General features: G+C 29.8%; 1 protein-coding gene and 1 long non-coding RNA gene across 2 annotated transcripts; one reads left to right on the forward strand and one right to left on the reverse strand.

The window, feature by feature from the left end:
• Positions 1 to 449: 449 nt before the first annotated feature.
• On the forward strand, positions 450 to 15421 carry LOC139497197 (heterogeneous nuclear ribonucleoprotein A1-like). Its single transcript, XM_071285291.1, has 8 exons — positions 450 to 847; positions 2234 to 2281; positions 4352 to 4467; positions 5252 to 5433; positions 6195 to 6222; positions 12339 to 12429; positions 13780 to 13842; positions 14284 to 15421. The coding sequence occupies exons 1-8, from the start codon at positions 811 to 813 to the stop codon at positions 14667 to 14669; spliced, it is 951 nt and encodes a 316-aa protein (XP_071141392.1). The 5' UTR covers positions 450 to 810; the 3' UTR covers positions 14670 to 15421.
• A 1951-nt stretch (positions 15422 to 17372) lies between these two features.
• On the reverse strand, positions 17373 to 23655 carry LOC139497198 (uncharacterized). The gene is made up of 3 exons (XR_011657713.1): positions 23625 to 23655; positions 20903 to 21019; positions 17373 to 17999 (listed from the first exon to the last, which is right to left on the reverse strand). It is a non-coding gene; the product is annotated as an uncharacterized lncRNA (long non-coding RNA).
• Between the last annotated feature and the right edge of the window lie 1969 nt (positions 23656 to 25624).

The raw sequence follows: 25624 nt of genomic DNA on the forward strand, positions 1-25624 counted from the left end.
AAAACAAAATGCCAATTGCCAAGCATGAAGCAGTCATCATATTGATCTCTGTTTCATATGATTAGAAAAACACGGTAGTTGGAATAGATATTTCATATTTTTTAAAATAATAATTTCGTTTTCACTGATTTATTTAAGTTGCGTTGTAACATGAATCAATTTCTTGGATTATTTTTCACTTCTCATCAGTGCACATTTTTTAACGGTAAACCATCAAACTTGCAATACCGTAACTCCGGGGATTTCATTACAGAAATATATCATGGAGGGTCAAACAAATCCGAAAACTGTTCAATATTATGTAAAAGATAAAGCACTAAAGCACGTAAGGTTGTTGAACCCAATTTTTACATCATTTTATTTATTGTATTTGTTTGCATAAAATAATTCTTCTATACGCAAACAGCTGTAATCAATCAAGCAATGCTATACCACTTGAATCATATTCCTTTTTACAATTTAAATTTATAAATATAGTTGCTCTAGATTTATTTCTTACCTGGACGAAGTTAAATATTTGTATATCAACGTATATTTTGTATATATATTCGATAGATCTTATCTCAACCATGTTCAAATCTATTTAAGTTTACTTAGTATTTCATTTATTTTTATTTCCTTGGATATTTTTGTGATATTTGGAATTTTATCTTTAAACCTTCATATATAAAACGGGATGGTTTGATAATTTATTTTGAAATATTTGTGTGTTATTACACATAAACTATTATTTGTAATGTACGTACTTGATAATTGTTGTTTACAGTTTTTATCGATAGACTGATACAGCGGAATTTATAAACAAGCAACATGGATTGTTGTGGGCCAAATTCAATACGTATAAAAAGTAAGTTATTAACCGATCTAATTACACATTCTAAAAGCTAAATATTGGGCGGCAGTCAGAGTATACATTTACCATGTTTACACTAAAATTACGTATGCAAAATATATAGTAGACGATTTAAATAACCCAAGTTTTAAAAGAATGAATTAATACTTTATTCTCTTAAAACAATTGTTACAGAGAACATATACATATTAACAATATACAAACTTATATAGCATGTGTGAATTAAATATACATATATAAAGTGATACTAAGAAGTTCTAACCTGGAGGAACGACCTTCTCTTGGACGTTCTTAATAAATTTACATAGTTTTTCTAATACAATTACATTGTTGGAAGCAAATAGCTGTTCAAACTTATAAATGTTAACATTTTCGTGACAAAAAAGAGGACGCAGATTTATTCTTCTTGCCCCTTTTTGTCACGAAAAGAGGATGTGAATGGGGTATAAAGAATAGATAATATTGGACATAATGTGCATAATAAAAGGCAAACAATGCAGCACGAGGAACAATCAAACAATGCAGCACGAGGAACAATCGACAAAAAAGGAAGATGAAATATACTCGATAGAGAAAAAAATTATGAAAGCATAAAGCACAAAAAATGGTCTTATTAATTAAAGAATACAGAAATAAAAGACTACAACCAGACCCGTTTATGATGTATTCAGTTATGTTGACTAATATCAAGTTTTAATTTATTTTAAAAAGTATCACATATGAGCTTGAAGATTATATATATATTGTATAAATGTATAATTCAAAAATATAACACATTTTTAATGTGCTAAACGATCAATATTTCTTATGATGAAACGGAAATGATTCAATTTTCCAAAAAAACACATACATGTAATATTCGGTCGAAAATACAGTCCAAATATAAATACCCTCTATACATACAACAACAAAAACAGTAAAACCAGCTGAGGAGCGAAATATATGCCCTTCCCTTTGCGAATAAAAATTGTTGCAAGAATAAAACTGAACATTTAGAGTATTTTATATCAGAATTGAGTCAACTAATTCTTTAAAAAAATACTGCACAAGGAGTCGTAAAGGAGATTGCATTAACCAATCCATCAAATCTTTCTTCCATAATTACCACATAGAATATTGCTAACAGTAAATTTAACATTGATAAAGTCACAATCCCGTAGGAAATATTAAAGCTTTCAAGATATTTAAATATCATACGGGATTATGACTTTAGTCAGGAATATGACAGTTGTTGTGCATTCGTTCGATGTGTTTTATATTCCTTTGATTTTGCCTTTGATTAGGGACTTTCCGTTTTGAATTTTCCTCGGATTTCAGTATTTTTGTGATTTTACTTTTTGCTAACCAAGATAGATATCTATGTATAATACTTTATTATAGAGCCAACAGGACGAGTAGTGAGAACTGGTTACCTAAAGATTTATGAAGGTATGTTTCACAATCTAAAGTACTATGTGTAATTTTATTGTTCGTACCCCAAAATGAAAATAACGTTATTGGTTGAATTTTCATTGTTTAGCACGTCTTTAACAAATCACGACGTTTTGGTGTACACTTTTGAAATATTACCCAGGATGCATTATATTCTGAAACGGCGAATTAAAGGTTAATATATATTTGTTTAAGTAAATAGATGAAATTGGGAATTTCACGTAATTACTAAAATTTAGGAATTACATGTAATTTCTGTTGAACTTAGTTAATACAAGTAATTCCTAAAACTGCCCAGTTATTACTAGTAATTACTAATTTGTGAATGGATTTTTGCACCTATTTACTAAGTGATAAAACATATGCAAAATTATACCAAAATTTGTGACAAAGCCCATTTACTGTTTTGTGACCTTAAGTTAATAGGTCTTTTAAAAGTAAAACTATTTTTAACCCAAAGGGAAGCCTTCCCGTTCTAGTCCTTTAACTTCTTGTTTGGTTTTTTAAATTATGTCTAAAACTTTGAAACAGAACTATCAAGTAAGTAAATAGCTGTGAAATTACTAAAAAAATCAGTTATTACCTGTACTTACTGAAACAATGAGTTATATATGTAATCATCTTAAATTAAATTCGACTAGTGATTACAGGTATTTACTAAATTGTCTAGAAATTACGTATAATTCCTAATTTCACCTATTTACTGTAACATATATATAGTTTTACTTAATCATATGAAAAGACAAGTTCTTCTTCATTCAGTGCATTTACTAACATCATTTAATTACATTAGATGTAAAAAAAAATATATATTCCGTTAATTCGATTGGTTGATCACAATCGAAAGGCACTCTCATTTCATAGTTTATGTCTACACGTGCTGCCCGTGACAACATTTAAAGCAAAAAGCATACAGCTCATATGAAAAGCTTCATATATAACTTTCACTATTAGAGTTGTGGTATCAGCATTCAATTACAAGCATTCAATTCTTCTATGTAATTAGAATGCATTATGTTTTAATATAATATGTAGATTATCTATATTTATATTTTATAAGTCAGAGAACTAAGTCAGAGGATAAACTTATCTTAATTGCGAAAAAAAATATGGTCAATAGAAAAAAGGACAAACAACAAAAGAACTTGTCGCTACAAAAAGTTAGGCATTTCTTGCTTCCCGCGCGATATCTGTCCTAATACAACCAAAATTGTATGAATGAGTTGTACTGAAAGAAATTGAATATTTTACATATTAGATATTGTATTAAACGTGAAAGAGTGTCTCGAGTATCTTTAATATAAAAGAATAAAAAGGCACATATATTTTGATTTTCCTATACTAGATGCCACTGCTGGTGGACGTTTCGTCCCCGAGGGTATCACCAGCCCAGTAGTCAACACTTCGGTGTTGACATGAATATCAATAATGTGGTAATTTTATAAATTTCCTGTTTACAAAACTTTGAATTTTTGGAAAAACTAAGGATTTTCTTATCCCAGGCATAGATTACCTTAGCATTATTTGGCACAACTTTTTGGAATTTTGGATCCTAATGCTTTTCAACTTTTTACTTGTTTGGCTTTATAAATATTTTGATATGAGCGTCATTGATGAGTCTTATGTAGACGAAACGCGCGTCTGGCGTACTAAATTATAATCCTGGTACCTTTGATAACTATACTGTATCCCAACATACTTTGTTACCTGACGATTCTGATTAGTCTTGAATGTACAACGTTCAAAGTAACTGTAAAAATGGAAATACCACTATTTAGATAAGACGTCCGAACAGCTTTTTTTTATTTACCTTCACTGGAAAATCGCACAGCCAACGAAATGTTAGAATTTTAAAAATGTATAGGAACTTATACAGAATTAAATTAAAGAGTATTGAGAACCAAACATTCGAAAAAGCTTCGTACAGTTAATTAATCTTTGTTAGAAGAAAAATATTAGGATCTAATCATGATAGTGATAGAAAAGGGACATTTCAAATATAACATAATACAAATATACATTGTTTAGACGCTCCTCTAACATATAACCTGTTTTAACTCTATACAGAAGGATGTTTTTTCATCGGATGGAAGTCCCGTTACTTTGTGTTATATGATGACAGTAGTCTCTTATGGTACCAGGACCGCGACTATTACCACCACAAAGGTGGTATTAAACTCAAGGTAATCGTTTTAATATTACTCATATAGCACGTTTTGTCAGAATAACTTTTGAACCTTTAAATAAATATTGTTAAAAATGTATCAAAAAGGCCATATGTTTCCTCCTTTGAATTGTTTTATATTGTAATTTCGGAGACTTTTATAGCTGACTATGCGGTATTGGCTTTGCTCATTGTTGAAGGCCGTACGGTCACCTATATGTGTTAATTTCTGTGTCATTTGGTCTCTTGTGGAGAGTTTTCTCATTGGCAATCATACAACATCTTCTTTTTTTATATATATCAAATAACGTTCTTCAGATCAAACTTTAATTGTTGTATATCAAAATTTGTTCATCGTAAATGGGAAACTCAAGCTCCTGTCGAAAAAAAATGGTTGGACTCTAGAAGAGTAAACTAAACTAATACCTAATTCGGTCTGTCAAACTCTGCAAATACATTCTTTGCCATCAAGGATGAAAATGGATTTTAGTTCAGTAATTCGAATAAAATAAATCTTTCATTCGTTCAGTATGACTGCTTTTTAATGTGTTTGTTTCTATTACTATATATATTTCTAGTATATTGAGGACTTGATAGGAGATCTGTGTTGATATATTATATCCCTTTTATTCTGTATTCTTCATTTTGTTGTCCGAAATTGTCTATTTGAACATTGTCTTATATTCTTGAATCATTTGTATTTACAAATTGTTTTCAGACCATCATATTCCTTACTTCATAATCATGATATTATACCTCTTGATAAGCAATAATTTGTAATAGCCTTTAATCATTTTATTTAGATGGTAGCTAATTTCATGGCAGTTGGACCAATGTGTCTTCATACAGCTGGATTTCCTCAACTCCCAAAAGGAAGACAGGTTATACATTTAATGGGTGTTCCAGACATCTTTAAAAAGGGAACAAAAAAAGAATATATTAAAATGAACTGGATTTTGTTTACTGCAGGTGATGAGGACATGATGTAAGTAACCTATAGTTGAACATATTTTGTATTTGTTTTGTTGCCCGATTACGATATTAGAAGGCGGTTTTATTTGGTTCATTCATTCGTTTTCTTGTATTTGTTAGGTTAAGGTTTTGTTCGAATTTACTTTACCTTTAACTGAAACTACCTACATTTGCAAGATGTGATATTTTGAAATATATGCAGAATTAAAGCATTTCAACGTTGGGACTGAGAAATTATGTTGTAAAAACGTTCTAGACGATATAGATAAAGGCAGATGTGGTGTGAGTGCCAATGAGACAACTCTCCATCCAAATAACAATTTAAAAAAGTAAACCATTATAGGTTAAAGTACGGCCTTCAACACGATATACATGAATATCATAACGTCGTTTGTATGTCACTTAATCATCGGTTTTAATATTATGCAACAGTAGTGTTTCGATGTTTAAATCTTATCAATTGACTAAGGAGACAAAAACTGAGGGAAACTGAATGAAAGTAAAAGAAATAAAATTCAGACGACTTTTCTAGTATCTATTCAATTATAAACATGAGGTCACTGCGCTAAGCCGAAGTCAAATCTTATTGATCAACCAATTTAAAATTGCAACTGTAAATTGGTTGAAGTGCCTAATTCAGTCTATTTCCCTTTAAACTCTATTGCAGTTTGTAAAAGGACCACTACCCTATAAGAAAAGTGTATATACTATGAAGATTACCGCATCAGATGCGCATCTCGATGTAGTCTATTCTTTTTTCTCTTTTATTGCTAGGGCTTGGTTGGAGGCTATCAAACCAACGGTAGGTAAAACTAAATATTACACCTAAGATTAATATACCATTATATATGTATCTCACGAGTTGAGCGTGTTGTTTTATCGCAACATTCACGACTGCAAATGTAAACCTAAATTTACAACAATGCGTAGGAACTTCTCGGGAAGCTATGCTGAATCTAAATTTTGTTATGTCACATAACGTAGACCATGATATGTCAAATTTGTGCCACTTAATACGCTGTAATACGCAAATGTGCCACTTCGATGTGTCGATATTTCTGACGAGGGGGCGATGGTAATTTACGAGTTACGTCCCTTTGTTTGACACTCTCATGAACAAACTATTATTATATTAAGCACCATATGCTGTTATTTACATGTGGATATTATTAAAATAATTTGATTAAATATATTTTGATACTTAAGACATGAGCAAAAAATTAGAGAAACACATTTTATCACTTTTCAGAACTCAGTCTCAGTGAAATATAGGCACTATGTGCAATAATATTATTATTCCAAGAGTTAATTTTATATTTATATTTTGTATTTTTACTGTTGTAATTAAAATATTTCAACATAGAAATAAAATTTCAACTAAATTAATACAAGGAGTAGCCAAATTATTCATGAATAATTGATCATGACAGGATAAAAATGATTAAAAACAGGAATTCCTTTTTTCATTACTAATACCTGGTTCTACCTTTTTCATTTAAACTTAAAAGAGATCATAATGAAAGTGTTCTGAATGTAAATGAAAGGAAATTAGTTAGCAATCCTTGTATGAATAAAGTGAAACTAAATAACAATAAAGTGTGTCTCAATGACTCCATACAAGTTCTAAATGAATGGGCTCATATTATAAAAAAGGCACTAAACCAATAAATAAATGGTTCTAATCATGAACTTGAAAATAAATAAGAACCAAAAATAGTCAGTCTAACATTTTTCTTCTTCTATTTAAAAACATAATAATAACTATGCATTTTTATATATAACAGTATTTCAGAGCAGTTTCTGAGTGCTAAGTCAACAATTATGCTTTAGATCACAAGTCATAAGTAAGTCACACTTTATGCACTCAAAAAAATAAATTACTTGAATTTATTTAAAAGAAGTATTGATTTTACTGAAATCAAGTAAAAAACAAGTAAAAATGTTTGTCACAAAATGAGTAATTGCTAGTAATGCCAAGTAATTATAAGCTATTACCTAGTAATTAAATGTAAGTAATTTTCCTATGTATCTTAAGTAATTCTTTTAATAAATACTAAGTATTTTTTTTTCATATATAATAATTATTTTTTTTATTATAGTAAGTAATTCATTTAATACACATTAAGTATTTCTTATAATTATTATAAGAAGTAATTCTTTTATTAAAAGTAAGTAATACTTTTATTAAAAGTAAGTAATTCTTTTATTAAAAGTAAGTTATTCTTTAATCAAAAGTAAGTACTAATTCTTTTATTAAAAGTAAGTAATTCTTTATTAAAAGTAAGTAATTCTTTTATTAAAAGTAAGTAATTCTTTTATTAAAAGTAAGTAATTCTTTTAATATACATTAAGTCTTTAATTGTAATTCTTTTAATATTTATTGAGTATTTCTTTTACTACTCTAAGTATTTCGTGTACCAGTTTTTTTACTTATGGCAAGTAATTTCTGGAAATTAAATTACTTGAAACAGTAAATTTATTTGTAGGCTTTGAGTAATTCTTTTAGATATAAATAGTATATATAAATATTATATCTACAGATTAATAAAAAAAAAAATCCACATTGTTTTATCATAAATGCATATAATTTGAAAAAAGTAACCTACCTTTTTAAAGAATTATCATATACTATATCATTTGTTATAATCCATTTCTATTCTTGTTTGTTGTAAGTTAACCTGGGCTACCTCCCCATCACACAAAAATAAAATATTACTAAGTATTTATATTTTACTTGAATTAAGTATTCTTTTTAGTACTCATCACTAGGAATTACTTACCAATTACTCACTATTACTAGCAATTACTTATATTTTACTAGATATGAATAGTTACTTGAAACATGTAATTGTTTTACTGAAAAAGTGTGTCTATCAAAAAAAATAATTAAATTAAAACGAATACTAATAATAATTTTACTCACTTGAGTAAATGAATTACTTAATCCATATTTAGGTAATGACTTACCGGTACTGTTTTTAGTAGAAAGAAATAACTTAGATTAAGTCATATATTCAAGAACTACACATTTTTTTTTAATTTACTTATTATCTATTTTTAATATAATTTTTATAATGTAAAATAACATGACTTAGTGTTACTAAAATTAAAAATTAACTATTTATTATAAATGTACGAAATTGTATAATATTTCCTGTATTTTTAATAAGTAGTTATTGATTTGAGACTGAAAAAAATATTCGGACAATCAGAATTAAGGTTTCATTTGACTTTGGTAAGCTATTTTTGAAAATTGTCTGGAGCTCATTCAGTTTTGAATTTGAACAAAAGTTAACAGAGTTTGTTGAAATACTTACACGAGTTACACACATGAAAGGAAAGGAGAACCTTACAAAAAGGACACTTTATGGGTTTTCATGTTTCTGGCTACTCTTTGTGTACGAATTCAATTAAATGAACAAAGAGTTGCTGGGGAGGTAGCCCATGTTAACTTACAACAAACAAGAGAAATGGATTATAATAAAGGATATAGTATATGATCATTCTTTAAAAAGGTATGTTACTATTTCAAATTATATGCATTTATAATAAAACAGTGCAGAATTTTTATTTTAATCTATAAATATATTATAAATATATATATAATTTATGTGTAAAAGAAATACTCAATAAATATTAAAAGAATTACTTACTTTTATTAATACAAATAGTCAATATGTATTAAAAGAATTACTTACTATCATTAAAAGAAATACTTAATATGTATTAAAAGAATTATTTACTTTAATGAAAAGAAATACTTACTTTTATAAAAAGAATTACTTACTATAATTAAAAGAAATACTTACTATAATTAAAAGAAACAGTTAAGGTGTATTAAATGAATTACTTACTATAATTAAAAGAAATACTTAAAGTGTATTAAATGAATTACTTACTATAATAAAAAGAATTACTAAGTATATAGGAAAGAAATTACTTAAGTATTCATTAAAAGAATGACTTAAGATACATTGAAAAATTACTTAAATTTAATTACTAGGTAATTACTTACAATTACTTGGCATTATTAGGAATTACTCATTTTTTGACAAACATTTTTACTTGGTTTTTTACTTAATTTGAGTAAATTAAATACTTGTTTTAAGTAAATTCAAGTAATTATTTTTTTTGAGTGCAGCAACTCTTCGAGTTACATTTTCATTTAATTGAATTAGTGCACAAAGAGTAGCTAGACACATAAATACCCACAAAGTGTCTTTTTTGTAAGGTTCTCCTTTCCTTTCATGCTTGTCAACGTGAAATTATTTCAACAAACTCAGTTTACTTTTTGTTCAATTTCAAATCTGAATGAGTTCCAGTCAATTTTCAAAAATAGCTTACCAAAGTCAAATGAAACCTTAATTCTGATTGGTTCAATATTTTATCAGTCTCAAATCATAAACTTCTTATTAAATACAGGAAATATGAATTTAAAATAAATAATTGATTGTGGATTTTAGTAAGACTAAGTCATGTAAGTTTACATATAAAAATTATATCAAAAATTAATAATGATAATTTGAAGATATTTTGATATGAAAATAATTTTAGTAATGACTAGTAATTCTGATACTAAGTAATTCCAATCAAATTTATTTTAAGCATTTCAAAGTATTGTCTAAAAACAGGCTATAATTTCAATTTGGAATTATTTTTAATTATGGAATTCGCATAATTTCTTGTGCTTGAAATTTTTAATGAATTCCGTGTTTATTCTGCTATATATTTTTTTTAAGCATTCCATTACACTAGTACTTTCCATACAATGTATGTTGTATAGATAGTGTTGTGCGCGGCACAGAACATGCATTCTATTGAAAATATGTTATCTTCTTTGTAATAGAAAGTGTTGTGCGCCGCACAGAACATTGAAATACAGAATAAACATGGAATTTATAAAAAAAATCTATAATTATAGACAATTCCAAGTTGAGATAATAGCCTGTTTAAAGAAAATTGCTATAATAGTTATCCAAATGTATGCAATTTTCAGACTGTGAAACCTACATATGTTGAAATCGTTAAATTATGGAGTCAAATTTCATAGGAATCATTTATTATTATATAAAACAAGCCTTATGCAAGCAAACAACATTATGTAGTGCCTAAGACTACTTAGTAATAACAAGTTTTATATCAAAGTTATCAGAAGTAATTCCAGTAACTTTCATACTGCATTTTAGTATAAATTAAAAAAAAATAGGCGTAGTTCATTAGTATATAACTTAATCTACGTAATGTGTTTTACTACAAACAGTAAGTTATTACTTAAATAAGGACTAAGTAATTCATTTACTCAAGTGAGTAAAATCATTATTAGTATTTGTTTTAATTTAAGTAATTTTTTTAATAGACACACATTTTCAGTAAAACAATTACTTGTTTCAAGTAACTATTTTCATATCTAGTAAAACATAAGTAATTGCTAGTAATAGTGAGTAATTGGTAAGTAATTCCTAGTAATGAGTAATAAAAATGAATACTTAATTTAGGTTAAATATAATTACTTAGTTATTTGTGTGTGTGTGTGTGTGTGTCATTATGAACAGGTTTTGAATAAGAGTAATTAAAATGCTACTCTGAAAGAGATTGTTTTAAGTTCAAATTTAAGACAATACTTTTTCATTTACTTTTGCAGGATTCCTTCATCACAATTTTTTTTATAATAGTTTTTAATTTAAGGTTTTACAAAGACAGTATATGATTTCCTTACCTTGTTTTAGTTTAGTCAACATTTTCACTGACTTCAAGAGAATAATCAATACAGTCAAATATTCACAGCTGAACTCTCCATTGGTTTTTCAAAATACATACTGAATGTGTGTATCATAATCTTTCAATCAGTTTAATTGAAGTCTGGAGCTGGCATGTCAGTTAACTGCTAGTAGTCTGTTGTTATTTATGTATTATTGTCATTTTGTTTATTTTATTTGGTTACATTTTCTGACATCAGACTCGGACTTCTCTTGAATTGAATTTTAAATGTGCGTATTGTTATGCATTTACTTTTCTACATTGGCTAGAGGTATAGGGGGAGGGTTGAGATCTCATAAACATGTTTAACCCCGCCGCATTTTTGCGCCTGTCCCAAGTCAGGAGCCTCTAGCCTTTGTTAGTCTTGTATTTTTTTAATTTTAGTTTCTTGTGTACAATTCGGAAATTAGTATGGCGTTCATTATCACTGAACTAGTATATATTTGTTTAGGGGCCAGCTGAAGGACGCCTCCGGGTGCGGGAATGGCTCGCTACATTGATCATGTTGATGACCTGTTAGTGACTTTCTGCTGTTGTTTTTTCTATGGTCGGGTTGTTGTCTCTTTGACACATTCCCTATTTCCATTCTCAATTTTATACATTGTGTTCTTATGCAAGTGACATCAATATGTGTAAGTCCAAAACACTACAATGTCAAAACATGTCTTTCTTTTGGAATTTAGTTCGAACGTGGTTTCCTACGGGGTGATAGAACGTTAGACTTGATTTTGAGATACGTAATATTTAATATTTGTTTATACTATATATAATCTTTGTTTATCTGTGAAAAAAGAAGACAAAATAACAGACAATTTCGCATAACTTCTATGAATGACGATCAACGGTGTTACGTAATTGTTAAAAAACGGCCAATTTAACATTTTAAGTATCATTTACTTTTTTTTTAAATATGTACCATGCTTTTAAAAAAAATCGAAATAAAAATATTTCTGACCCTAATGGCAAGTAAGAAACAGAAAAAAGAAAAAAAATTAAATTGGCGTCAATTTTTTTTCCCGCGAAATTGACGCATTTTCTGAATGGCGGGTTTTAATATCAGTACCATTGATGTCTTAAGAAAGTAGCAACAACGGTCGTTTCTAAGGGCTTGCTTTCCGACTGAATGATTTGACATTTCATATTGATTTTGTTTAATTAAAGCTACCACCACCTCCTGCAAGACCTGAGCGTCCTCCTCATTCAATCAATAGTCATTCGGCTGGACCATCTCCACCTACAAATGTTGTGCAATGTAAGTATTAAAAATAAAAATAGAAGACACCAGAAAGATCAGGTATATGAACGCAATTAAGCATTACTATTTAAAGATACTTTTATGCGTTCTCAAATGATAAAAATAAAATAAGAAATTCTTTATTTAACGAAAGAATGTACAACAACTGATTCTAAGGACGTAAAAGAAGGACGATAGATTTCAAAGGAGAAAATCTCAATCTAATCCTAGTTGAAAACAGCACTGCCATGACAGACAGTACTAAAAACAACACAGAAAACTAGACTGTCCAACAGAAACCCACTAAATCAACGGCTTGATATAACACTTTTTAAGGAACTGATCGTTCATGCTATAAAGAACAGAGGATCTTTTTATTTTGATAAATAATTTGATTTTTAAATGTATTTGCTTTTGAATGGAAGATGTATATTTATTATAAATATATTCATTTGACGTGATAATAATATGCCTACAACGATGTCAAGTGAATTGTCGTAGACATTTTCATGAAAAATGAAGTTGTCGTACTATTTTCTAATGCCTGTAGATCTGGAAATGACATTTTGTATAATGGCGACTTACAGATAATTGAATTGTCTAGTTTTGTCGTGAATATTACAGTTGATTTCAATTCCTTCGATCGATATAGTCAAGCGGTTGATTTTGTCACGTTTTTTTGACTTCCTTTGTTTTTGAATTTAGAAGATTTCGGTATAATTTTTTTAATTGTTTTCTGTCACTTTTACAGAGGTTTCCCAGGAATTGTCTTTTTGATATAACGACTTTTCCTATTGAACAAACACATACATTGTTCAGTTTTGTCCATACTTAAAATGTGCTGCCACCTAATAATCATGTACACACAATGTGGATAGTAAATTTCCCTGATAGAAATATACATTTGATCATTACTGCAGGCAGGGTCATTCTCCACGCGTCCACACAATATTTTGTGAAATTAACCGGTAGTTATTCAGTTGTTTTATCAATATCTGCGTGATAAAACTATTGCTAAGTTCAATCACTTACCAGGTTAGAAAGTCAGTTCTTTTTTTGCTGTTATTTTAAATTTCTTGACTCCAAATCTCGTAAAGAATTATCCAGAAGCTAGTGAACATTAGGTTGTTCTCATTTACAATTAGGGAGAAATAAGAACGTCAACTGTTCTTAAAAGATTTTTTTTTCATGTTATTTAAAGTGCAAAAAGTTTGTTACTGTATTAAACAATTATAAGAAAAGAAACCAACGACCCATTCACCCCCTCTAGATCATGAGTGGGTGTCTCGGGAGCTTTTGTGTCAAATTACTGCTTTCTTAAAATCGTAGTAAAGTACTCACCTATTCATGGTTCATGATTTATTTCAGACCAACCACAAGGTCAATTACCTGGGAATAGGGAGGAACGGAGCAACACAGACTTTACAACCGGTTAGTAATTGTCTTACGAATAAACCAATACTTTGTGTATCCTATGTTTGAAGTTCGAGTAAGTTTTACATAAAACTTATTTTTGCCAGAATTAGATGATTAGGTTATAGTATCGCCTTTTTTTTCTAATGATCTCTAAATATTAGTTTCCTTATGAATGCAAGCAAACATTTTTGAGTTTTTGATATAAAATTAGAATAAAGTCAATTCAAAAACAATTTTCGTCTTCAAACCACGACTAAAGCAACCTTGAACACACAACAAAGTTGACCTTGTAACACTTGAAGTTTACCTTGTATCACTTTACGAATAACATTAAAATAAAAAGTTGACTTTCAAACGTTTAGGGGCTCAAAACGACACTAACAATATAACCCAAATAATCAGTACTTCATTGAAATGTATAGGAGGCAAGTTTAGATGTCATATTGTACTTTTTAGGTGTAATCCTTGGAGGAGCCATAGGTTATGGTCTTGGTGGTTATGGACCAGGTTGGGGCTGGGGATGGGGATGGGGATGGGGACCAACTCCCTACGGTGGGTTTTGGGGAAGTTGGAGTGACTTTGGTGACGGTGGAAGCGTGGACATCGATCATATTGACTATGATTGTGGTAATGACAATGATTACGGATATGATACACACGATATTGGTGACTTCGAGGCTGGAAATGATGGCGCTGGAGGAGACTTTGGTGATAGTGGCGGTGGTGGTGGCGGCTGTGGCGGTGGAGATGGTGGTGGCGATGGTGGAGGTGGTGGGGGAGGGTGTGGTGGCGGGGGTTGTGGCGGTGGTGGGTGTGGTGGTGGGGGTTGTGGTGGCGATTGAAGCAATGATCAAGAGTCTTATAAATTTATGAAAGACTTGAAATTGTAGAACTTTCATTAACATTATTTATCCCAAAGAAAAGTAATTTGAAATTAATAATTATATCAATGTGAGTCATTGATTTCTTGTGGGGCTGTAATTTTATTCTGTTTTCTTTATTTGTTTGCCATTTTTAAGAAAAAAACTCGAAATTTTAGAACAAATTATTTACTTAATTACTCCAAAGAAAGGTAATTTAAAACGAATAAATATATATTAACGCTTGGTCAATAATTCCTTGTCCCTGCTTGAAGCTATATTCTGCTGTCATTGTTCGTTTAACATTTTTCAACGAAAACTTAATTTTGTTGTAAACTTTGGACACAGCAGTACCAAACCAAACTAAACGATTGACTAGTGGTTAGTATCTAATTGATGTTATTATTACAAATAATGCATTAAATGTCTTTCATCGTTTGATATATTAAAGTCTTTATTTATTTATTTGCGATCAAATATATGCATGCTTGCTTGTTGTTTTAAATGGAAAAACTGGCAATATCTGATTACTTATACCTTTTATTATTATATGGCATTATCTCACATATATTTATCTCACAGAAATTATATTAATTTTCTTGTTTATACAGACTGTACATTGAGTTAACAATTCATTACTTACAACTGGAAATGTTATATATTTTTAATATGTAGCTGTTTCTCAATTAAGCAAATCAAGTAATCTTTACTGTAATAAAATATTAATTTTTCTATATTCATGCTTCTTATTTGGACATCATGTGTATTTCAGTCATTTAATTAAAGGTGTATATTCGATTAATTAACTGTATAAGCCATGTATGAACATAGCTAGATGATATAAAGAGATTGTGTCGCCCACGTAGGCCTATGTGCATATTAAAAAAAACTCTCCAACATTGTAGATGATAATAGAATTCTTGACAAATATCTCCGTATCGTTGTTCTCGTATTGCTGATCATTATTTAGTTTTTGTTCAAAATCATCTTCGCTAGACAAGGGTTGCGATCCAGTCACCTTCTGTAAACACTTGGCGTATAGCAATAGATTTTCCAAGACACGAGGTATTTATTTTATTGGTCGAATTTGTAACCGACTGCGTAAAAATCAAAAAGCATCTTTAAGGTGGATAGAGAATATTCGACTGCGAAAACATTCACGCATGGGTTATCATACGCACGAAAGGTTGGTGTCGTAAATTCACTATTATTTTTTTAAATATTTTGTCACTAAAAACTGTTATTGTTATTATGTGTATCTGTGAAAAACTCAAAATGTTTAAGTTCTTAATTAATTTATTGAAGTGCCGGGAATTGTTTCTCGCGCAAATTTTGGGGTGTCAACATATATTTAAGTTCTGACTTCATGATATTTGTGAACACTATACACAACCATTTTTACACCTCTACACTGATAGAACTCAAGTGATATCATTGGTGAAGAATGCTGAAGTCGGAATGGGCTTTTCTCTTCTTGTAGATAGCGCATCATAGTAATCACAAAGGTTGGCTCAATCTGCCAAAGGAGTAGAGAAACGGACTGGATCGTTACCCAGTCTAGCGAAGATTGCTCAAACACATATAGTCATTTCAGATAAGTTTGACCTATCTGCATTATCTGTTGTCAATGGTTGGTATAAATTCTGACTTTGAAACTACTCTTCCTCTATTTCGTCAAATTACCCGGAATTCAAACTAGTAATAAGATAAGCAGTAAGTTCACCATACACGAATTTAAATTTTGTCTTAGAATAATATTTATTCGGATTTTCAGCTTACTATTCTTGTAGTCTAGTGTTACTTATTTTACTGCTTTTGATTTTATTGAACGAAGCGGCAGTATATACAGAATCATTTATTTAACATTGTCATAAATCGGGAGGCCTGTCTAGCCATTGAATCAGTTTCAATCAACCTTTTTTCTTCTAATGTCTTGTATCAAGTCAGAAATATAACTGTTGTTATCGAATAATTCGTTTCTATTTTTGTAAGCGTTGTTTTTTGTTTTTTGTTTGTTTTTTTGTTTTTTTGTTTTTTTTTTGTTCAATTCAGTGTTTTTGTTATTTTTTGTTTTCCTCTTATAGTTGATGTGTTTTTCCCAAAAGCTTAGTTTGAAACCCAGATCTGTTTTCCTCTTAATCAGTTTTTGACCTTAGAACCCCTGTATAAAGTAAAATCACAAAAATACTGAACTCAGAGGAAAATCAATTCGGAAAGTCCATAATCACATGGCAAAATCAAATAACAAAACGCATAAAAAACGAATGGACAAGAACTGTCATATTCCTGACTTGGTACAGGCATTTTCAAATGTAGAAAATGGTGGATTGAACCTGGTTTTATAGCTAGCTAAACCTCTCACTTGTATGACAGTCGCATCAAATTCCATTATATAGTCACCGATGCGTGAACAAAACAAACAGACATAATAGGTAAAAATGTCAAAAATAGGGGTACAGCAGTCAACATTGTGTTATCATCTTAATCACTATAACAACAACAAATGTAACGAAGAAGCACAAAAAGACATACATCAAATTAACATCCTCATTTTGATTATATTATACTACTGTTGCCTATATTGATCCATACAACGTGAATGACTGCTGACGATAACTTGCTTTCTCTCATAACGAGTAAGGAATATTTTTCTATAAACTAAATATGGCATAACTAATTTTAGAATTATTGACTTTAAGATTTATTTTTATTCATAGTTCATTTGTGTTTGGCTTACTAATATATTTTGCGATTTTTATTAATATTAGTTAATATAGAAATATCAAACTTTTGTATTATGACAGCCTTATATGTTGTACCGCTACAAAACATTAAAAGACACATCACTTAAATATATTTTGCCTAGCACTATTCCAGTTTGAAGTTTGATGAAACGTATATTCTCGAAAGTCGTTGAGCAAGCTTGAAGCGTTATTGTTGCAGATTTTTTTTTCTTTTATCTCCGATATTCTAGTTTGCCTTTCGTCGTGAAGACCATTTCATTCCCTCTAATATGTTGAAGGCCGATGCGTCCGTACCATGGATAGGGGAAATAATGTAGAAAGTATTGTGTGTACTTTACGCGAACATTACAACCTATGAAAGGTTTCTTCAATATGATTTCATAGTTCTTGCCGCTTTCAATGTCACCATTATTCATTCCTTTTGTTGTACGTTTTGGCCAAACTTCAAAATATCCATATTTCACAAAACCTGTATCAGTGCGTTTTTGTGGTTTAGAAGACACTTCAATCGTCGTACAATATTCGTTATATATAATGAACATTTTATTACTAATGCCGTCTTTATTTCCTGAAATCACAAAATATACTTTATTTAGGGGCCAGCTGAAGGACGCCTCCGGGTGTGGGAATTTTTCGCTACATTGAAGACCTGTTGGTGACCTTCTGCTGTTGTTTTTTTCTATGGTCGGGTTGTTGTCTCATTGGCACATTCCCAATTTCCATTCTCAGTTTTATTCTATGAAACAACTTTTAAATTTTGTTGTTTCATGTATTTATAAACTGAGGCAAGCATCAACAGCAACTTATTTGGATCAATTAGAAAGTGTCTGATGTTTGAAATCGGGTCATCACACACAACAAATGCTTGTTCAAAATATAACTTTTGAAAAAAGACTTCTATTATCAAGGAATTATTCTAATAAATTACCTTTCTGTCTTCTGCATGTTGCATCTAAAGCTGAATACCTATACATTCCAATCCCAGAATATAAGTGTCAAATTGGACATAATATTACTGAATCATAATGCATTTAGCTGCAGTTCATTAACGACTACTAATTGTTTATTTTTCGTTTTCTTTATGTTCCTGTGTGTATTTCTATCGTGTCGTATTCATTGTGTCCATAGTATTTTCCCCTCTGGTTCATATTGTAATTTTAAAAGATATCTATGTTTCTCGAAGATTCGACAAAAGTACTTGCTTTATGCCAGGTAGAACATTAACACACATTCGATTTCATTTACTTCAGAAGAGTGTCTTTTTTAAAAACAGCATTCTGTGTTTAGCGTCTTATCATTATTAAATATTCGAAAGAAACCAACAGAAGTCAATTTAGGAATACGATATACCAGATAAAAGATAACCCAAATTCGTTGAAATCCCTCGTAATATTTCCAACGACTCCAGATTACCTTCGTTATACAAATGTCAACAAATTGTAAGACAAACTAATATATGATCATAATAAAAAACAACAAATAGTAAGTTTGAATTTTGGCAATTTTTTGTCATGGATTTATTAGGACAGTTCAACTATGTATCAACCGGCCAACGAATTTGCATTCATCAACAATTTCTCATTATTGTCCAAGATAAAAACATTGAAGGGCAACCATCATATGTTTTCTCCAAATGGCAACTGGGCTACCAGACGCCAACTGTGATAAATTCAGCCCTTCAGTAAAACTATGTATTCAGTAAAAATTATGTCCAATCCATGACGCTTCTTTTGGCAATATCTGAAAATATACAACAAACAGCAGAAAAAATATTCTAAAGGGTGGGATAGGGTGGGTTTTTGTGTTCATTCAGAGTTCAAATCACGCAATGAATAAATCACGAAAAGCATGCAATTTTATACCAAATAAAAGCGGGAAAACCGCTTATGAAAAATGTAGGTTAACAAAAGACGCTTAAGTCCATCAAAATTAAAGAAAAGTTAACTCTAGTTTAGCAGACGATACTCTCAATTTATTAAATTGATTTAATGTTGAATGATTAAATCTTATTATTAAATATTCGAAAGAAACCAACAGAAGTCAATTTAGGAATACGATATACCAGATAAAAGATAACCCAAATTCGTTGAAATCCCTCGTAATATTTCGAACGACTCCAGATTACCTTCGTTATACAAATGTCAACAAATTGTAAGACAAACTAATATATGATCATAATAAAAAACAACAAATAGTAAGTTTGAATTTTGGCAATTTTTTGTAATGGATTTATTAGGACAGTTCAACTATGTATCAACCGGCCAACGAATTTGCATTCATCGACAATTTCTCATTAATGTCCAAGATAAAAACATTGAAGGGCAACCATCATATGTTTTCTCCAAATGGCAACTGGGCTACCAGACGCCAACTGTGATAAATTCAGCCAAATGCTAGCAAACTCCGTTTGTGAGCATCGCCAAACAAAATTTATCAATCCATGACAAAAAATTCACACTTAAACAAATTCTGAAATTACATAGGTTTTTAAATTCAACCATATCAGTTGAACGTAGTAGATCAACCATACTTACAACAGTTCAACGTAGTACATGTTTATGAACTATACTATACCACAGTTCAACGTAGTATATCAACCATACTATACAACAGTTCAACGTAGTATATCAACCATACTATACCACAGTTCAACGTAGTATATCAACCATACTATACAACAGTTCAACGTAGTATATCAACCATACTATACAACAGTTCAACGTAGTATATCAACCATACTATACAACAGTTCAACGTAGTATATCAACCATACTATACAACAGTTCAACGTAGTATATCAACCATACTATACAACAGTTCAAGGTAGTATAACAACCATACTATACAACAATACAAATATAAGCAACGTGTACAACTCAACATTTATTCACTTGACCGGAGTCCTATGTTCAAACCAATTTGAAACTGAACTCTTATAAAGGATTTCCCATTAATATGTATAAAAGCGGACCATTATTTCCAGGTCTTATTTGGAAAAAAGTTATCAAACTACGTAAATGTAGAGGACAAATCTCATTTGTTTATTTTTATCAACAAACTTTTAAAGTAATGGATCTCCCTTTTTTATCAGTTCAGAAAAACCTATAGTAATAAAAAGCTGACTTTATATGATCAATATATATATCTCGCCTATGTTCAACATGTGATGGAGTGGCAATTTCACTCGCACGTAAAAATGCAGCAAATGCGAAGTTACACGCTGTTTGAAGCTTATGATTGTTATATTTCAAATTGCAACAATAGCCAAATTACCACAAATTACCACAATGAAATTCATTTAAATGAATAAAAAGATGACTAAAGCATAGGTATTCTTTTTAAGTGATGTCAACTAATAAAACTTTGTCCCAATTATATGGCTATTAAAAAAACATAAAATGAAAATATCTAAATCATAAGATACAATGGAACTGAGTTTTATCAACATTTGTTGAAAAAAAATTAGTTTACCTTTAAAAGGGTCGTCTGTTTCAAGTTGTTCATATGATAGCGTTTTACAACATATACAAATGACAACTGCTATCAGAAGTATGATCAGAACTCCAGCCTTCAGCAATTATAAGAACGCTGAAAAGAAGGTATTATTTTAACAATTTATTGAAGAAAAAAATGTAAAAGTTAATCATTTGTTAATATTAATCATATGAACAGATGCATTGTGCTTTATGTATTTTATTGTTTTTCGTTGATGATTTTGTTATGAGTTCGAAATCACATTGTGTATGACGGGGATTATTCGGACCACTGTTTGAATATCAGAGACATATTGGAAATAAATCTAGCAGATATTGTTACAAATGTCTGTTCTTAGAAAACTAACTAAATAGTGTATATTGATATTTTAGTAGTACTAGTGTACATTGATGTGTATAATGTATTTACAAAAGACATACGGAGTGTTATAAATGAAAATAAAATCTTCAAAAATAATAACATATAGAAAAAGAAAAAAAATCATTTGGCTCTCTCGTGAAACCTCACCAATTTGACCAGAGGATCCAAATTATGTCTAAACATTGTGTCTGATAATCAATAAACACCAATTTCAACATATTTTTTCTGTTTGAAACCACTGAGCAAATCAGGACCGAAAGCGATCTCAGACTATCAAATAGTGTCGAATATGATTTACTTAAAAACAAGCTGCATTTGACCAATGTAACAGGAACCAACATGATATAAATGTGTTATACTACCAAATTATAGAACGTCGCAATCCGTTGCAGACGAAAAAGGGTCGATCAAAAATTCCCATGAATTTGCCAATTATAGGAAATTAATCAACAATGTCTTTGCAGTACAAGAAATAAGAGGCATTGCATTTGACTAATGCTACCGAAACCAATATAATATATATAATATATAGGTGTTATACAAAACATAAAGTACGTCACATCCGGTTGCTTACGGTAAAAGGTCGAGAAAAATATTCCCTTGAATTTGACAGTTATAGGAAATTAATCCTACTTGTCATTGCAGTAACCAATTTCTTATTCATAAAAACCTATATCTTATGTGTTTAAAAGCACAATTCTGTTTTTATTGGGTGTTTCAATATAATATGTAGGTAACGTGAGGTTGCTGGTATTGGTTACTACAGCTTGTACGCAGGGGAAAACAAAGGTGACATTTAGATTGGTAAACTCCTGTAATGGCTAATTTTTTTATATGCAATAAAATATTATGTAAAATTTTGGTTGTGTTACTGGACTCATGTCAAGTATTTCATTATCTAAAATAAAGATAAATCCTTCACAATTTTTTAAAAAGTGCCAAAAATACAAATACTAAAAGAACAAAAACAATAATGATATTATTCCTACCTCATATTACTGAAATAACGTAATCATTTGTTGAATTTAAATTAACCATTTATGGAATGGTTATAATAAAAGCTGAGTTTGAAGAAATATCATCAAAATGTAGTGCACACTGAAAACCCACGTAACGGTTTATTTTTTTTTATATATATAAAGTACTTTTTTTGTTGTTATTTCGAAAAGATAGAAAAAATATAAAGTCGTTCATTTTTAATAAATTCGAAATTCCATTTTTAACTAGTCAATCATGAAAACACATTGATGTCGTCACGGTCAAATAACAAAATTATCATTTATCTGATAGACAAAATGACGTCAACCAATCAGAAGCAGTATAACATGAAGAATGAAACTATAAAGATCAATTTAGGAAGCTTAAAAAAAAAACATGAAATAACAAAAGCATTTGCGGTGTCAATTTTACAGTATCAAATTAGCATTTGGACAATTTTTAAAATGTCTCTTAACATTTTCGACAAATATATCGATCTCCAAGGCAATTTCAATAAAAAGAGTTTCACAATAACCGGGACAATCAACCGCTATCAACAATTAAACGATGAAAATACAACTGACCTATTTTTGACTTAGTAGAGGCTTTTTCCAACGGAAATGATTGGTTAAAATTGATTTTAACCCTAACTTAACCTTCCAGTGGTGTGACGGTTGTTTATGATTTCTGTATACAGACAAACTCAGTTGACGTGCGTTAACAGGCATAATACTTTAATGGAATAATTAATTGGGATGTATCAGCCAAAACTGTGACAACATACATCACAAACATACTATAAAACTGATTAAAAAAATCCAAAAAAGCAAATTTAACAAAGACGCCAACAAAAAAAGGTGAATTTGGCAACGACGTCAAGACAAAAATATCGTCTTTGACAATGAGTACCGTATAAAGAACTCAGTGTATCGATATAGCAAAAATTAAGTAGATATTATCACAAATACAAGGATTGACAATTAGACGAAACACTGTTAAAACCCCGCTATAGTGCTATTTAAAAAGATGGGGGAAATGAATATTCCTTTAAGTACTATTCAAGTTGACGAAAAACTGACAAAAAATCAAAATGACAATACAATCTGGATAGTTTCACAAGATGAAACATCAAATACTTATGAACTAAGAACCGCGGGTTTTCTTAGATGCAACGGTGGGGTGAGCAGTTCCTTAACATAAAAGTTTTTTGGCTTGCTCCTACACTTTTTGCAGCTCTATTTTTTGTATCTAAGTATTATCTCACATTGTTATATGATCTGTCATTATAAAGTACAAACAATACATTTATACTTAAAAAAAAGTACTTTCAATATACTGACACCTAAAATAAAGTACTTACAATTCAGTGATACTAAGTCCAGATTTGTCATCTAAATGAATTAAAGAATACTTGAACTATTGAATTTAAAGTACAAAATCTATCCATGTATGTGGATCAATATATAATATAAACATTATGTGAATTAAAACATTTCATATTCAGTAAAATATGTGTAAAATTGCAATATATGTTTGTAGGAAGTTTCCATGGGGGAGATAATAACTTTTCTTTCAAAAAGTCTTTATTCAAAAGAATAATATTTTAGGTTATCTCCTCTGAAAATTTATCAATATTCACACATATTTTACTGAATATATGATGTTTTATTTAAAATGATATCTGATTCTTATAAATATAGAATACTTTTAGAAAGAAAAACTATATGAAAGCTTAGTTTGGACAATTTTATAGCTATTCAAAATAAACAGTTCCTCTTCAGCATGAAAATGACTATAATATAACAGCTGATTTTGACATTTTTGCAGTATTTGAAATTAAGGTAATTTACGCACAATACTTTTCATTTAATGAAGTTCATACAAGTGAGAGGTTTAGCGCTATAAAACCATGTCCAATCCACCATTTTCTGCATTAGAAAATGTCTGTACCATGTCAGGAATATGACAGTTGTTGTCCATTCGTTTGATGTGTTTCATCCTTTGATTTTGCCATGTGATTAGGGACTTTCCAGTTGAATTTTCAGGAGTTCAGTATTTTTGTGGTTTTACTTTTCGCTACTCAGTTTCAAAATAACAAGTTTTACATAACATTATCATATATTGATAGGATATTACAAAAAGAAATAAAAGAGCGAACAAAATATATTGGTCAGTGTGTTTTCGAGATATTATTCATTGAAATTTTAGTGGGAAAATGTTTCCTCTTGATTTTTCATAACTTTATCATTGACTAAAAAACATCAAGTGCCGAAGACGGTACGGTAAGCAATGGATTTCTTTTCAATCTGAACATGCAAATTGAAGACTGTTTAAAACATTTATTTCTCTTTCGTTTGTTCTATTTTCAGATTTCTTAAACGGTGTGAGAAAAACATTTCTCCTATATAGTGAAATATCTTTTTCTCGGCAAATGGTTAATCGAAATTTCATAATGACGTGAAATTTCCTGGATTGCTCTTATGACGTGGACCAATCTTAAAACATTTAAGGTAGATTCATGGTATACCGCCATCTTGGATTGTACTGTTGCAGTAGACAATCAGTCTTGTTATTTACCTAAATCTGCAAATTCGTAGACAGATGTGCAATTGTATTGATTAGATTGGTTATTTATATGAAAAAAAACTTGCTGATTTATTGCATTATTCGAAATATTTAAACAAATACCAAACATTTGTGTTTCAGAATAACTTCTTTCAACTAAGCCGTTTAAGGGAAAATAACTCTTTAAGTAAGAAATTTACACTGTGCTGACTGGGATTTTATTTATAGCAAGAAAACAAGTTCGGTGACACCATTTTTTATTTTTATTTTCTTAAAACATATTATAAGACCTATCTTCTCACAACTTATTTTAAAATTCTATTTCATAGATTTTTTTTAAGCACAAAAAATGTATTTTTTTATGATCATTCTAAGCAAATAGTTATCAAAGGTACCCAGATTATAATTTAGTACGCCAGACGAACGTTTCGTCTACATAAAACTCATCAGTGACGCTCATATCAAAATATTTATAAAGCCAAATAAGTACAAAGTTGAAGAGCATTGAGGATCCAGAATTCCAAATTTAGGCAATTTTCAACGACTCATATCTTGCAAAAATAACACGGTGACCCATTCTTTTGAGTATATTTTTGAAAGAGCATAGTAAAATTCTCCTTTTGATTAGGTATAAGAAAATTCCATCTCGGGAAACATATACCTATGATCTACCTTAATTAAAAAAAGGTTTGGGTTGATATTAGAAAGTTTTATAACATTTTGTAACTTTTACGTATCAAATTGACCATGCTGTCAATTTTGGATTTTTTTCTCAGATACAGCTCCACATATGTT

This window comes from Mytilus edulis, chromosome 12 (genome assembly GCF_963676685.1).
Source record: "Mytilus edulis chromosome 12, xbMytEdul2.2, whole genome shotgun sequence".
NCBI classification, from domain to species: Eukaryota; Metazoa; Mollusca; class Bivalvia; order Mytilida; family Mytilidae; genus Mytilus; species Mytilus edulis.